This window comes from Microtus ochrogaster, chromosome 5 (assembly GCF_000317375.1).
Source record: "Microtus ochrogaster isolate Prairie Vole_2 chromosome 5, MicOch1.0, whole genome shotgun sequence".
Taxonomy (NCBI): Eukaryota; Metazoa; Chordata; class Mammalia; order Rodentia; family Cricetidae; genus Microtus; species Microtus ochrogaster.
Window position 1 is genome coordinate 82,230,158 of NC_022012.1, and position 14,211 is coordinate 82,244,368.

At 40.5% G+C, this 14,211-nt stretch overlaps 1 protein-coding gene across 7 annotated transcripts in view; it reads left to right on the forward strand.

Annotated features, from left to right (window-relative positions):
* Map4 (microtubule associated protein 4) overlaps positions 1-14,211 on the forward strand; it is a 137,373-nt gene that overhangs the window by 28,072 nt on the left and 95,090 nt on the right. For all 7 annotated transcript variants that reach the window (XM_013346523.2, XM_005347973.3, XM_013346524.2 and 4 more), the window contains one exon: positions 13,089-13,320. In XM_013346523.2, coding sequence (XP_013201977.1) covers positions 13,098-13,320 — 223 coding nt within the window. In that variant the 5' untranslated portion in view covers positions 13,089-13,097. Of the gene's footprint in view, positions 1-13,088; positions 13,321-14,211 lie in introns of those variants that run through there.

Genomic DNA, 14,211 nt, shown 5'->3' on the forward strand with positions numbered 1-14,211 from the left:
GGCTCCTTCAAGTATTTTATTATAATCATTGGACAAACTTTCTTACCACTTCAAAGCACACATTGTAGTTTCATGAATAAAGGCAATTTGCAATTTGTAACTATACCAACCTAAAGATTTTATTTTATTTTTGTTTCAGCATGTTCTTAGATAATAATGTGCTGGTTAGTTTTTGCCAACTTGTTTCAGATTAGAATCACCTTGGAAAAGGGAGCCTTAGTTGAGAAAGTGCTTCCATCAGATTAGCCTGTGGGCATGTCTGCCAGGCATTCTCTTGATGTATCCATACTACCCCTCAGTAGTTGGTCTTGGGTTGTAAGGGAAGCAGGCCTGGGGAATAAGCTAGTAAGCAGCATTTCTCCATGCCTCAGAGTTCCTTGAGCTCCTTCTGTGATGGATTGTAACTGTAAGCTAAAACAAACCCTGAAAATAAATTAGATTACCTGACACAGATTTCTATAGCTTTCCCTTCCCTTTATTTTCTTTCTTCCTTTTCCCTTTTCTGCTCCCTCCCTTTCCTCTCCTTCCTTTTTTTGAGATGGGTTTTTTTTGTCATTTTGGAGCCTTTCCTGGAGTTTGCTCTGTAGTCTAAGCTGACGCCAAACTCAAAGAGATCCTCCTGTCTCTGACTCTTTTTTTTCTTTGTTCTCCTCTACCTCCTCCCAAATTCTGTTGTATAGAGATTGACAAATGTTGTAGAGAGACATTTGTATTTGAGTGGATTGTAGTATGAGTTTGATATCATCTTCTTGTGGGAATGCCTACTTACCACCACTAACAAGTAATTTCAGCCTCGGAGAGCCTAACAAGGAAAACCTAATCTTTTTTTGAGACAGGGTTTCTCTGTGTAACATCTCTGGCTGTCCTGGAACTCACTTTAAGACCAGACTGGCTGGGCGGTGGTGGTGCAGGCCTTTAATCCCAGCACTCGGGAGGCAGAGGCAGGCGGATCTCTGTGAGTTCGAGGCCAGCCTGGTCTACAAGAGCTAGTTCCGGGACAGGCACCAAAGCTACAGAGAAACCCTGTCTCAAAAAAACAGAAACAAACAAACAAACAAAGACCAGACTGGCCTCGAACTCCTGCTCTTCCATTGCCTGCTCTTCCAAAGGTCCTGAGTTCAATTCCCAGCAACCACATGGTGGCTCACAATCATCTGTAATGGGATTTGGTGCCCTCTTCTGTCCTGCAGGCATACACATAGACAGAATATTTTATACATAATAAATAAATATTAAAAAAGTCCTTTATTAAAAGAAAATCCAATCAGCATTGGATATCTCAGCTTTTCACAGCATTTTTTTGCAGACATTTCATGAATAGTTTCTTTGTATTTATTTCAAAGTTTTATGTATTTGAACGCTCTATTTGCATGTATAGTTGCATGACTTGTAATGATTCCTCTGCATCAGCTTTCTGAGTTCTGAGATTACAGACACTTGCTGACACACCCAGTATCACCCCATCTTTTCCTTTAAAAAAATCTGTTTTTCGAGACAGGATTTTGAGCTGTATAATTATGACTCCCCTGGTACTTGTTATTTTCCCAGATTGTCCTTGAATTCGTGACAATCCTACTGTCTCAGCCTTCGGAACACCGAGGTCTACATTTTGTGGGCCCTCAGCCTTTCAGAATTGACCAAGGTTTCTTGCCAAATTAATTAATTTGAGTTAATTTATAGATCAAAGCAGTTGTGGTTCCTGCTGTGTTTAGGAGGAGACAGCCCTCAGGTGATTAGTAGCATTTCTCTTATATGTATGTATGTATGTATTACTATTATTATTATCTATTTTTTTATCTTTGGTTTTTTGAGATAGGGTTTCTCTGTAGCTTTGGAGCCTGTCCTGGAACCAGCTCTGTTGACCGGGCTGGCCCCAAACTCTGCCTGCCTCTGCCTCCCCATTGCTGGGACTAAAGGCGTGCACCGCCACCACCGCCCAGCGTTTTTAGGTTTTTTTAAAACAGGATTTTGGGTAATATAGGCTAACCTTGAACTCCTGATCCTCCTGCCTTCATTTCTAGAGTGCTAAGATTAAAGTATATGTCACTTTGCTAGGCTTTGTCATATTTTCATTTGCTGCTTTCTTTAAGCCTTAATATTCTTTTTTATTTCCTTATGCATTGCTTATAGTTGAATGAGTAAAAATTCATCTATTGCAGAAAATATCCTAGTGCATATTTAAGAATTACATTGGCATATTGAGCAGCATTGGAGCCATAGAGTGATTGTCCATGCCTATTCAGTCTGTCTGCCCACTTGCAAAAGGGAGGACAGACCTTATACTGTCTTTTAAAGGTCAGCATTCAGACTTTCAGACCAATAGAGAAACATTCCAGTGATGAGGCAAAGTTCTTTGCCTTCTGCCCACTTGAGATTAAAGTTGGAGAGTCAGCAAAAGTCTTATTTGATTTCAGCTGCTGCTTTAGAATCAGCACCATCTTCCTTCCCTGCTTTCATTTGTACACCAGCACAAAACGTATTCTTCCTCATGAACCCACCCCTGTGTTGGTAAATTGATAGATTTTCTAAGCCTCCAGTATTAAATGTAGTCTTTATTTTTAAAAATTTATTTAGCTTCGAGGCCAGCCTGGTCTACCAAGGGAGTTCCAGGACAGGCTCCAAAGCTACAGAGAAACCCTGTCTCGAAAAACAAAACAAAAAAAACAAAACAAAAAAAAATTTTATTTAGCTAAGATACTTTCTTTTTCTTTTTGGTTTTTAAAGGCAGGGTTTCTCTGTAACTTTGGAGCCTATCCTAGAACTCTCTCTATAGATCAGGCTGGCCTCGAACTCACAGAGATCTGTGTGCCTCTGCCTCCTAAATTCATTCTCTCTCTCTCTCTCTCTCTCTCTCTGAATCGATACCCTATTATATAGCCCAGCCTGATCTGGATCTCATGTCTTCCTGCTTTAGCTTTCAGTATGCTGGAATTACCAGCACTATGCTCAGCTTCTCCCTACTATATGGTCTGCCTTAGATGCCTAGTGTCTTGCTGCTTTTTAACTCGTTGAAAGGTTCATTTTGGATAGTGCCACTTGTAGATCACCATCCAATTAATTTCTTTTATTTGTAAGCTGATGGTTTTATTTTTTGGGTGCTATGTTTGTGATCTTTCTACTGTCTTTGTATTGTCTGTCTTGTTCATATTCCCATGATCATGAAGATAGTTTTCCATCTCATCCCGTAGAAACTACTTTTCTTTTAGGCCTGCCATTCACTAGGAATTTACTTTGTTTTTTAATGTAGCTGGAACTTAAAATTCCCAACTAATATACTGGCATTTTCCAACTAATACACTGCCTCCCAAGTGCTGGGATTAAAGGCGTGTGCCACCACCGCCCAGGTAAAAAGATTTATTTTATAAATGTTTTATCTTAAGATTTATATTATGAGTGTGTATGTGTGCCACTTGCTTGCTGAGCTCTCAAGCGTCTGAAAGAGGATGTTGGTTTCTCTGGAAATGGAATCAAAGATTTGTGAACTGCCATGTGGATGGAAATTAAACCCAGATCCTTTACAAGCACAAGTGTTCTTACTGTCTCTTCAGGCCCCATGTTAGAACTTTTGGATGGGATAAGAATAGGTAAATGGCCATGCACACCTTTAATCCCAGCACTCTAAGAGGAAGATAGATGTACGTGGATCTCTGTGAGTTCAGGTTAGCCTGGTGTACAAAGGGAGTTCTAGGACAGGCAAAACTGTAACGCAGAGAAACCCTATCTCAAAAAAACAAAACAAAAAACCCTGAATGTTGTTTATTAACTTTTTTAGTTAGAAGGGAAAATAAAGCATAATAAACACAACAGTTGCTTTTTCAATATGCTTCCTTCTTTTCAAAGTTTTGAGGGGTTAGGTATTGTCCTGAATCTTAAGTTTGATTCTATTATTACTGAGATAAAATTGAATGTTGCCACCAAAGGATGACTACATAGAAATGTAACTGCTGTGTCATTGTCATCTCTTGTTTCAGCCACACAGCCAGACTGCTGCAGACTTGCTCTGTGTATCACATGGTTAACAGTGGGAGGTATCTAGTACAGATACCTGGAGAAAAATTTAAATTTACTTGGGCCAGAAATGTGGCAGGCTGGTACTTGTTTATAGATCCAAATTACATTCAGTCTCGACTGAACCCAGTTTGCCTGAGTAGTTCTTGTAAGTAAGCAAGTTGAGTTTTGGACTTAGTGATTGAAGGGTATTTCATGTGTCTTAATGTGTTGTGTGCTTATGTTTGCAGTGCTTTTATATTAAAGGGAAGGGCTGTCTAAAATGGTGGAAAATGAGCTCCTTGTTTTGGAAACTAGCTAGAAGTAAGATAGAACTTCTTTTATCCTGTACCGTTTATCTGGGTGACAGGCAGCCTCAGCTATTCTAGTCACTCTGGACTCTGTTGATAATCCTCTGAGGAGTAGGACAAAGGCTGTGAACAGAACTCTGCCAAGTCTGCAAATTTCATCAATTCATAGTAGTACAGCTGTTGTCCTCACATTATGTAGCGAGGTACCTGGGTATGGAAAATTAATATTCTTTGGAGGGATATTTCTTTCTTTCTTTTTTTTTTTGAAGTTTTTTTTTAAGTTTTTATTTATTAATTATGTATACAGTGTTCTGTCTGCACACCAGAAGAGGGCACCAGATCTCATTACAGATGGCTGTGAGCCACCATGTGGTTGCTGGGAATTGAACTCAGGACCTCTAGAAGAACAGTCAGTGCTCTTAACCTCTGAGCCATCTCTCCAGCCCCTGGAGGGATATTTCTTAAGACAGCCAGGGTCTTGCTAAGTTGTCTATTGCCATGTGTAAGTCTCTCAAGAAATTCACATGTTGCCGGGCGATGGTGGCGCACGCCTTTAATCCCAGCACTCGGGAGGCAGAGGCAGGCGGATCTCTGTGAGTTCGAGACCAGCCTGGTCTACAAGAGCTAGTTCCAGGACAGGCTCCAAAGCCACAGAGAAACCCTGTCTCAAAAAAAAAAAAAAAAGAAAGAAAGAAATTCACATGCCTAAGGAATCAATGTGGTTGTAATCAAAGGCTAATCTCTCTAGAGAGTCTTGCTTAATGATTTGGTTGGACTTAAAAGAATGAAATACCATATTTATGGAAGTCAAGTTTTTTGGTTAAATGCAGTCAACAGAAATAAGATTCAACTAGACATATAATAAACCTCTGGAAGAAATATGTAGAAAATAAATCTGGGAAGTTTTATCTGAAGGCTTGTTAGACAAATTGGAAAAAAAATCTGAATTTTGAATATAAAATCATGATGATGTGATGTAGGCTATATTCAGATTACAAATGATCTCTGGAACTGTCTGGAATGCTGGGTTCTTTCCAAGTCTGATGAATAAGGAACCATTTTGGTAACAGCATTCTCTGTAATGTCCTAGGATAGCAACTTGGTGTCAGCTTCAGAATCATGTGTCATTTAAGCCAGCTATGGGGGGGAGGGGGTTGGAAGCAAATACTGACTCCCAGTTATCTATACTCTTTTTGTAGCATCAGGATCCCCTTGAAATGAAGCTGGGTACTATCAAAACAATTTAACTGAGCCTTAAGAGCAGATATTTAAAATGCAACTTTTAACTGTAATAACACACACAGAGTAGTGTGTGCTCATGGTCCTGGGAACTCAGGAACTGAGTTCAAGTGATCTTAACCACCTTGGGTATCATAGTGAGACTCAAATAATTTTTTTATCAAATTACTTATTTGAAACTTAAAATACCTATTTTTCTTTGGTAACAATGATGTAAGCGATAATTTCGCTAAGCTAGTTTTAGGCAATAAAAACACACTTCTAAAAGTGACAACAGACAAAATTTGAAAGTTATCAAACTTATCTTTGGCAGCCAGCATGTTGAAACAATCTCTATGCTGCTAAATGATTTTATTTTTCTTCCTTTTCACATTAAAACTCAAAATACTTGCTGGTTTTTCAAGACAGGGTTTCTCAATAGGTGTGGAGCCAGTCCTGGAACTCACAGAAACCCGCCTCTGCCTCTTGAGTGCTGGGATTAAAGGTGTGCGCCATCACTGCCTACTAACCCAAAATACTTTGAGTGAAGCCTGTTTTGGGGATTAGAAAGAAAGTGATTTGATAAGGTCTTAATTTACACTACAGGCGAAACAGTGGTTTGTCCAACACTGCCTCCTGAGTGATTACAGGCATGCACCACCACTCCCTGCCGTTAGGCTCTGTTTTAAATTAGCTTATTGGTTTGGGTTTAAGCAATCCTGGTTCAATTTTCTGTATACCTGGTACTTCATAAGTGCATGCTAGTGTGTCTAACTAATTGTTATAATTATGTTAATATGGACATTAATATTAATTATTATTTTGGTCTTTGAGACAGGCTTTGAGTCTTTACTGTGCAGTCTAGAATGGCTCAGACTCTCAATCTTCCTACTCAAGCCTCCCAAATGCTTGTATTACAAGCAGGTACTACCATGTATATGTGTAGATTCTATACTCTTTTTATAAATTTTTTTATTATGTATATAATATTGTTTTCTGTGTGTATACCTGCAGGCCAGAAGAGGGTATCCAGACCTCATTTCAGATGGTTGTGAGCCACCATGTGGTTGCCGGGAATTGAACTCAGGACCTTTGGAAGAGCAGGCAATGCTCTTAACCCCTGAGCCATCTCTCCAGCCCCGATTCTATACTTTTAAAGATAATTTAGTGCTTTTAAAGGAATCTTTAAGAAATTTGTCTAGTGTTGAGTGGAAAATGAAGGTACTATAGTTTTTAGGGATAATGTTTGAGAGTGGTGGTTCCCTGACCTAGGGTTCCATTCTTCTTTCTCTTTTCCTCCACAGCAGTAAATACAGAAACAAGGGAGGACAGAGGCAGCTGCTGGCCATTTGTAGACTAGAGTGGTGGTTTCTGGTTTTATAGGATTTCCTACACTTATAACCCCCGCACTTGGAAAGTGGTGGATCTCTTTTAGTTCAAAGCCAGCCTGGTCTGCATGTCAAGTTTCAGGCATGTAGAGCTAGCTACACAGTGAAAATCTGGCTAAACAAATGTTACCCAGACTACTGTAGAGATCTTTGGTTTTTTCGAGACAGGGTTTCTCTGTGGCTTTGGAGCCTGTCCTGGAACTAGCTCTGTAGACCAGCCTGGTCTTGAACTCACAGAGATCCGCCTGCCTCTGCCTCCCGAGTGCTGGGATTACAGGCGTGCGCCACCACCGCCCGGCTACTGTAGAGATCTTGACCTTAAAAATACTTCTAAGTCAGTAATCTCAGACTTTGTGAATTGTCTAAAGTAAACTACCCCAGAAGGTTATCTCATCCTGTGTTGTTATTTACTATTTAGGAGCACACAGTTATTAATAGCAACAGTGAGAAGCAGTAAAAGGATCAAGTTTCTCTTTCGTGCTTCATCATCATGTCACATAGTTTCCTGGTGCCTTAGTTTACCTTTTTTTAAGACCTTGGTAACCAGATAACTTTATCCCAGACATGTGGTCAGAAGGAAAGATCAGATGTCCAAATTGCTGTACTTGACAACGAGTGTTCTTTTTTTTCTTTGGTTTTTTGAGACAGAGTTCTCTCCGCAACAGTCCTGACTGTCTTGGAACTCACTCTGTAGACCAGGCTGGCCTCGAACTTACTCTGCCTCTGCCTCCCACATGCTGGAATTAAAGGCGTGCACCACCATCTCTTGGCAAGAGATGGTGGTTCTTTTGGTGGCTGCTTAAATGTTTTATTGGGGCTTTTTTTCCTGACAGTTCTGTATGTTTGATACTAGGTCTCTCAACAGACCTAGACCTGTGTTAGCTAGAGCTGGGTGAAGTTTTTAAGGATTCAGTCAGATTGCTTCAAGAAATGTAAGATACTCTGAGTTTGCTTTTAGTTCATTCTTTCCCCCTCAAAGCTTTTGCCTTGAACTGGGGTACTTTTTGTATAGCTGTGTGTGTGTGTGTGCGCGCACGTGCGTGCGTGTGTGTAAAGCATGGTGGTGGTATACACCTTTAATCCCTGGACTAGCGCTCTTGAGCTCTTGAGTTTGAGACTCCTTAATAGTTATCCAATACAAAGTGGACAGCCCTGAAATCACATACACACAAACAACACTAAACACACTCATCAGGCTAAATTTGTGTATGTGTGTAGATATATTTACATACGTATATACATCTGAGTGGAAGCCTTGGAAACATGGAAGGGGTTGAAGAGAGGAGACATAGGAGGAGTTAGAAGCAAGAGGAAGAAAAGGGGGAATACATTTTAATTTTTGTTACATTATGGTGGAGTTTTTTTGTTACTGTTTTTCTCTTTGAGATAACATCTTTCTACATAGTCCTGGCTGACATGAGATTTACTATGTAGACCAGGCTACCCTCTAACACACAGAGATCTGCCTGTCTCTTTGCTGGCATTAGAGGTGTTTTCCACCATACCTAGGGAAACTCATGTCTCCAAAGGTGACTTACTCAAGGCCACGGCATCAAATTAAAACACTGTCTGCCAGATTCACTTTTAGATTCTGTGTCTTACTCACAAATCCACTTTAAATTAATTTTATTATCTAAATAGCTAAATGAATAAATGGTCATTTTAAGTGGAGTCTTCTCATTCACAAAGATACTTCCTTTTTTATTTTATTTTGCTTTTTGGTATTTGTTTTTTGATTTGGGTGTTTCAAGATTTGTCTCAATCCTCTTATCTCAGCTTCCTGAGATAAAGTGGGATTCCTAGCGTGGACCAAGAAACCTAGCTAATAAGGTTTTTAATGATAAGGTTTTTATCTTCTTGAGGTCTTGATTTGAAAACAGCCCTGTGCTATATTGTATCCCATATATCTCCTCCCACCCCCATTTCACATGTGGCCTTAGCTGTCCTCGAACTAAGATGCTGACCAGCATGGCCTTGAACTCAAAAGACTGACACCTACTTTTGCCTTTGAAGTGCTGGGATTAGAGGCATGCCTGGCTCCTGTTGTGCCTTTTTTTTCATAAAACATAACATTGAGGCCTAACTGATTATATGAGGTGAAATCAATAAAGTAATTATCTGTACTTCTATCACAATGCTGTAATTTTCTAGAATCATTTTCTACAAGTAGTAATGTTTACATATTCTTGTTTTTTGAAATAGAACTTCTTTTAAAGATTTATTATGTATGTAATGTTCTGCTTGCTTGTATACCTACATACCAGAAGAGGGCACCAGATCTCATTATAGATGGTTGTGAGCTGCTATGTGGTTGTTGGGAATTGAACTCACGACCTTTGGAAGAGCAACCAGAGCTCTTAGCCTCTGAGCCATCTTTCTAGCCTGACATAGGACTTCTATACGTAGCTCAGGCCGGTGTAGAGCTCAGTCTTCCTAACATCTGCATCCCAATAGCTTAGTTATTCTTTACATGTCACCACATTTAAAAAGAAATGTACCATAACACCTGTGTGGCTCATGCCTATAATCCCAGAACTTCAGACCTTTGTGCCATAGCTGCCGAATTCCTTGGATTATAGCTTATGTGCCCCCGTGCCCTGGGTCTTTAAATTACATACTAACTCTCAAGGGCTGACTGATGAGAGTAATTTTACAGAGGGAAGGATGAAAAGCAAGCCCACATGGTAACACACACACCTCTTATCCCAAGAGTAGAGAGGCAGAGGCAAGAGAGAGGATAACAGATTTGAGGCCAGTCTGGGCCTCTTGAAAAGACCTTGTCTCAAAATGAAACCAACAAAAAGCAAAACTAAGGACTGGGGAAATGGTTCAGTGGGTAGAGAACTTGCTATGCAAGCACAGTGACCTTAGTTCAGATGCCAGCACCTATGTACAAAGCCAGAAATGGTTGCTCATGGCTGTAATCTCAGCATTTGGGCCTGGGGGACAGGAGGATCTCTGGGTTTCACCAGCTGCTAATCTAGACTGTTTCATACAAATAAGGCAGAGAGCAGTAGAGGAAGACACCCAATGTCCCCTGTTCTACACTTACATGCAAAGGGTGTACACAAACACAGACATGGGGTGGGGGTAGATAGATAAGCAACCCTCTTCAGTGTTTATATTTGTTAATTTTATATGTATGTTTTACCTGCCTGCGTGTATGTATTTGTACCACAAGTGTGCATGGCTTGCAGAGGTCAGAAGAGGTGGTTAGATCAGATCTCTTGGAACTGGAGGTATAGATGACTGTAAGCCATCACAGAGTATTGCAGGATCCCAGTCCTTTATGAGAGCATCAGGTGCTCTTACAGCTTGTCCATCTCTCCAGTGCCTAAAGCAGCTTTTTTTGGGGGGTGGGGGGGGTGGGAGGATTTTATTTGTAGGTCTATATGAATTCAGTGTTTAAGCCAGGCGTCATGATGGATCATCATACTTGGAATCCCATCCCTAGGGAGACTGGGACAAGAGGATTGCTATGAGTTCTAGACCAATTTTATCTGTATGAGTTCCAGCCTGCCTGAGCTATATATAGTGTGAGTCCATTTCTCTGGCATGCAATAAAAATATTAAATCTTGTTATCTTTCCTAATATAATTTTTTTTGGTTTTTTTTTCTTTTTTTTTATTTATTTTTTTTGTTTTTTTTTTCCTAATATAATTTTTAAAAATATGTGTAGTTAATGTTTTTTACCCAGCTCATATATAGATAAACCTTTTCTAGGATTCTCCATGTTGATAAATGTTACTTTTTATCTAAGAACTTTTCTAAAAACTAAGAAGCAGATCTTGGTAATTTCTGTTTAGTTTAAATTTTTATGACCCAATGAATTTGATGAGGGTTACTTACAGGGGTGTAGAGGAGAGCTTTATTTTACAGGGACTTGGGCAATTTACCACCAGCTATTAACTGTGTGTAAATCCTGTAGGGGTAGTATGGCCTCATGAGTGTTAACAGGTTCACCTTATTCAGGTCTTCTGCAGGTAATCAAACCAGCTGAGAGAGAAAGTGCACGACTGTAACAGCAGCAGCTGCGTCCTGCCTGAAAGACAGCACTTTCACAGCACTCCATTCCCTCCTTCAGCTCCTCCGTTCTTTCCATCCCATCTTCTGTGTTGTTCCTTGAGCTTTGTGGGCTTGGTTATAGATTCCATGTTTAGGACTGAACATCCAGCCATAGACTTATTCCCAGTAGTTTGACCAGTATGAGTCTCTGCAGTACTGGCTACCCATTGAAAAAAGAAACTTCTATGACTAAAAGGTTAGAAGGCAATTTGATAGGTGCATCAAAAACAACAGCAGTAGCTTTCCCACTACAGCCTATGACCTCATCTGCCTTAGGCCTTTGACCAGTTTTACAGTACCAGGATGAATTTCCTTCTGTGTAATAGGCCATAAATCCTGTAACAATTAGCTTCTTTTTCATTGCCTGGCAGGTGTGTAGTGTCACACAGGGAATTTGTAGTAGAATAAGACAGTAACAGTGTTCCCCTATCAGCCAGGAAAGCACCTTTTTGGGACTGAAGAAGCTTCCAACGTAGTTACAGCTTGGTTTCCCACCCCCAATCCTCTGTCCTGCCACCCAAGTGTGTGGCGTCTTCAGTAGTAATGTCTGACCGCCCTGTTTTGATGGGTGGGCACCAGCTTTTGTGGCAAAAGCTTGTATTGTTTTGGGAGCTACAGGCGTCTTCCTAGCCCACATCTCCTTATGGCTTCTGTGAATAGCTTTATCCACCCACATTGGATACCTCCATTCAAGTTATTTCTCAAATCATTTTGTTTTAAGTTTTTGTTTTTTTCAGACAAGGTTTCTCAGTGTAACAACCCTGGCTGCCCTGGAACTTGCTTTTTTCTCCTGCCTTTGCCTCCAGACTGCTGGGAGTAAAGCTTTGTACTACCACCACCCAGCTTGTCTTAAAGTTTTAGTTATGTGTGTGTGTTTTGTGTGTGAGAGACTGTGTGTATACTGTGAAAAGTTGGTTCTCTCCACCTTCGCAGAGGAATCTAGGGCTCAAACTCAGGTTGTCAGGCTTTGTGGCAAGTGCATTTGTCCGTTGATCCATATCATTGGCTGCCATCATTTATTTTTCATGCTAGTATAGTAATGCTGACTCGGCTCTCTAGGAGTGAATAATATGAGGCAGTACTGAGTCTTAGAAAACAGATGATTTTGTTTTCCTGATAATACAGTCTTTTTCATAGAAACATTCTAATATTTTCTTTGTATTCATTTAAAAACTATTTTGTAACCTGATGTGAAAGTATGAGGTAATTGAAGTTAGAAGATCTGATTTAAGGCCTGGAGTGATGGTTCGGTGGTTAAGAGCACTGTCTGCTCTTCCAGAGGACCCAAGTTAGGTTAGTTTCTCAGCACTCACATAACTCCTCCTCTGGCCACCACAGGTAGCAGACATGCTCATGGTGCACATATATGCAAGCAAGCAAGCAAGCAAAATACTTAAAACACAGGAAGTAAAAGTAAATTTGGGAGGAGGGGTTGGCTTTTCATGACAGGGTTTCTCTGTGTAACACACATAGCTGTCTGGAACTAACTCTTTCTTTTTTTTTTTTTAAATTTATTTATTATGTATACAATATTTTGTCTGTGTGTATGCCTGCAGGCCAGCAGAGGGCACCAGACCCCATTACAGATGGTTGTGAGCCACCATGTGGTTGCTGGGAACTGAACTCAGGACCTTTGGAAGAGCAGGCAATGCTCTTAACCTCTGAGCCATCTCTCCAGCCCCCTGGAACTAACTCTTTCTATAGACCAGACTGACCTTGAACTCACAGAGTGAGTCACCACTGTCTGACTCTTGCTTTATTTTCTGTATTAATAAAAAGAAGCTGGTTTGATTATATATTTCTATAATCCCAGTGTACCAGAGGCTGAGGCAGAAGATTTATTGTGGGTTAGCCTAGATTGGGCTTCATATAACAAGATCCTGTTAAATAAGTAAAGATAAGTAAAAAGAACAAAATAGTCTTGGTTTTTCTGCCCTGGGGAGATTTGAGAACAATGTCACCTGCAGTTACTGAGCTATTATATTCTCATCATCTAAAAGGCATTGACTGTACTTAAACAGATTTTGGTTCTCTTAAAAACAACTGATGAGAAGTTCTAGAAATGTTTTTCCATTTTTCATTCAAATATTCATGTGAACTTCTCTTTTTCCCCTTGCAGTGGTGCAGAATGGCGGACCTCAGTCTTGTAGATGCATTGACAGAGCCACCTCCAGAGATTGAGGGAGAGATAAAGCGAGACTTCATTGCCACACTGGAGGCGGAGCCCTATGATGACACTGTGGGAGAAACTGTGGAGAAGACTGAGTATATTCCTCTTATGGATGGTGACGAGAAAGCTGGGAACCCAGAGTCCAAAAAGAAACCGTGCTCAGACACTAGCCAGGTTGAAGGTAAGCGGTCAAGGTGAAAGGGACACACGTGTTTATAATGCAGATTGGAGGTCAGGACTTGTCTGTCACCACCGAGGTTTGGTGTGGGCTAGTCAGTTGCTTGAAGGTTTTGTTGCAAATCAAGGACATCTTGTCCTTCAGTCAAATCAGTGTTGCTGAAACTTTTTTTGTCTTTTGTTTTGGTGGTGTTGGGGTTTCTTGACAGGGTTTTTGTATTGCTAGCTGTCCTGGAACTCACTCTGTTTGGCCTCAAACTTAGAGATCTGTCTGCCTCTGCCTCCCAAGTACTGGGATGAAACGCCTGAGCCACCACTACCCAGCTGGCTGAGGAATTTTGTGCTTGTATTTAAGAGGGGTATTGTTCATTAGTTGTCTAGTAATTTATATGTATATTTGTTTGGTTGTTTGGTATTTTGAGACAGAACCTCACACTATAGCACAGGCTGCCTTGGAAATCACTGTCTAGCTCATTTTGACTTTGAACTCATGGCAGTCTTCAGCTTTGATGTGAGTTAACCAACTATCAACGTGTTCACACTTACAGTGTATGTATGGTCTTGTTTATTTATTTATTGTATGGCTTTATTTGTTTATGTATTGTGTGTATTTATTGGCTTACTTGTTTATTTTCAAAACAGGGTTTCTCTGTGTAGCTTTGGAACCTGTCTTGGGACTTGCTGTGTATACCAGACTGACCTCTAACTTACAGAGACCTGCCTGCTTCTGCCTCCCTAGCGCTGGAATTAAAGGCATGTGCCACTACTGCCTGGCCTGGCTTATCTGGTTTCAGAATCGAAATCATGCAGACTTCAAAAATTAATTTGAGCCGGGCGGTGGTGGCGCACGCCTTTAATCCCAGCACTTGGGAGGCAGAGGCAGGCGGATCTCTGT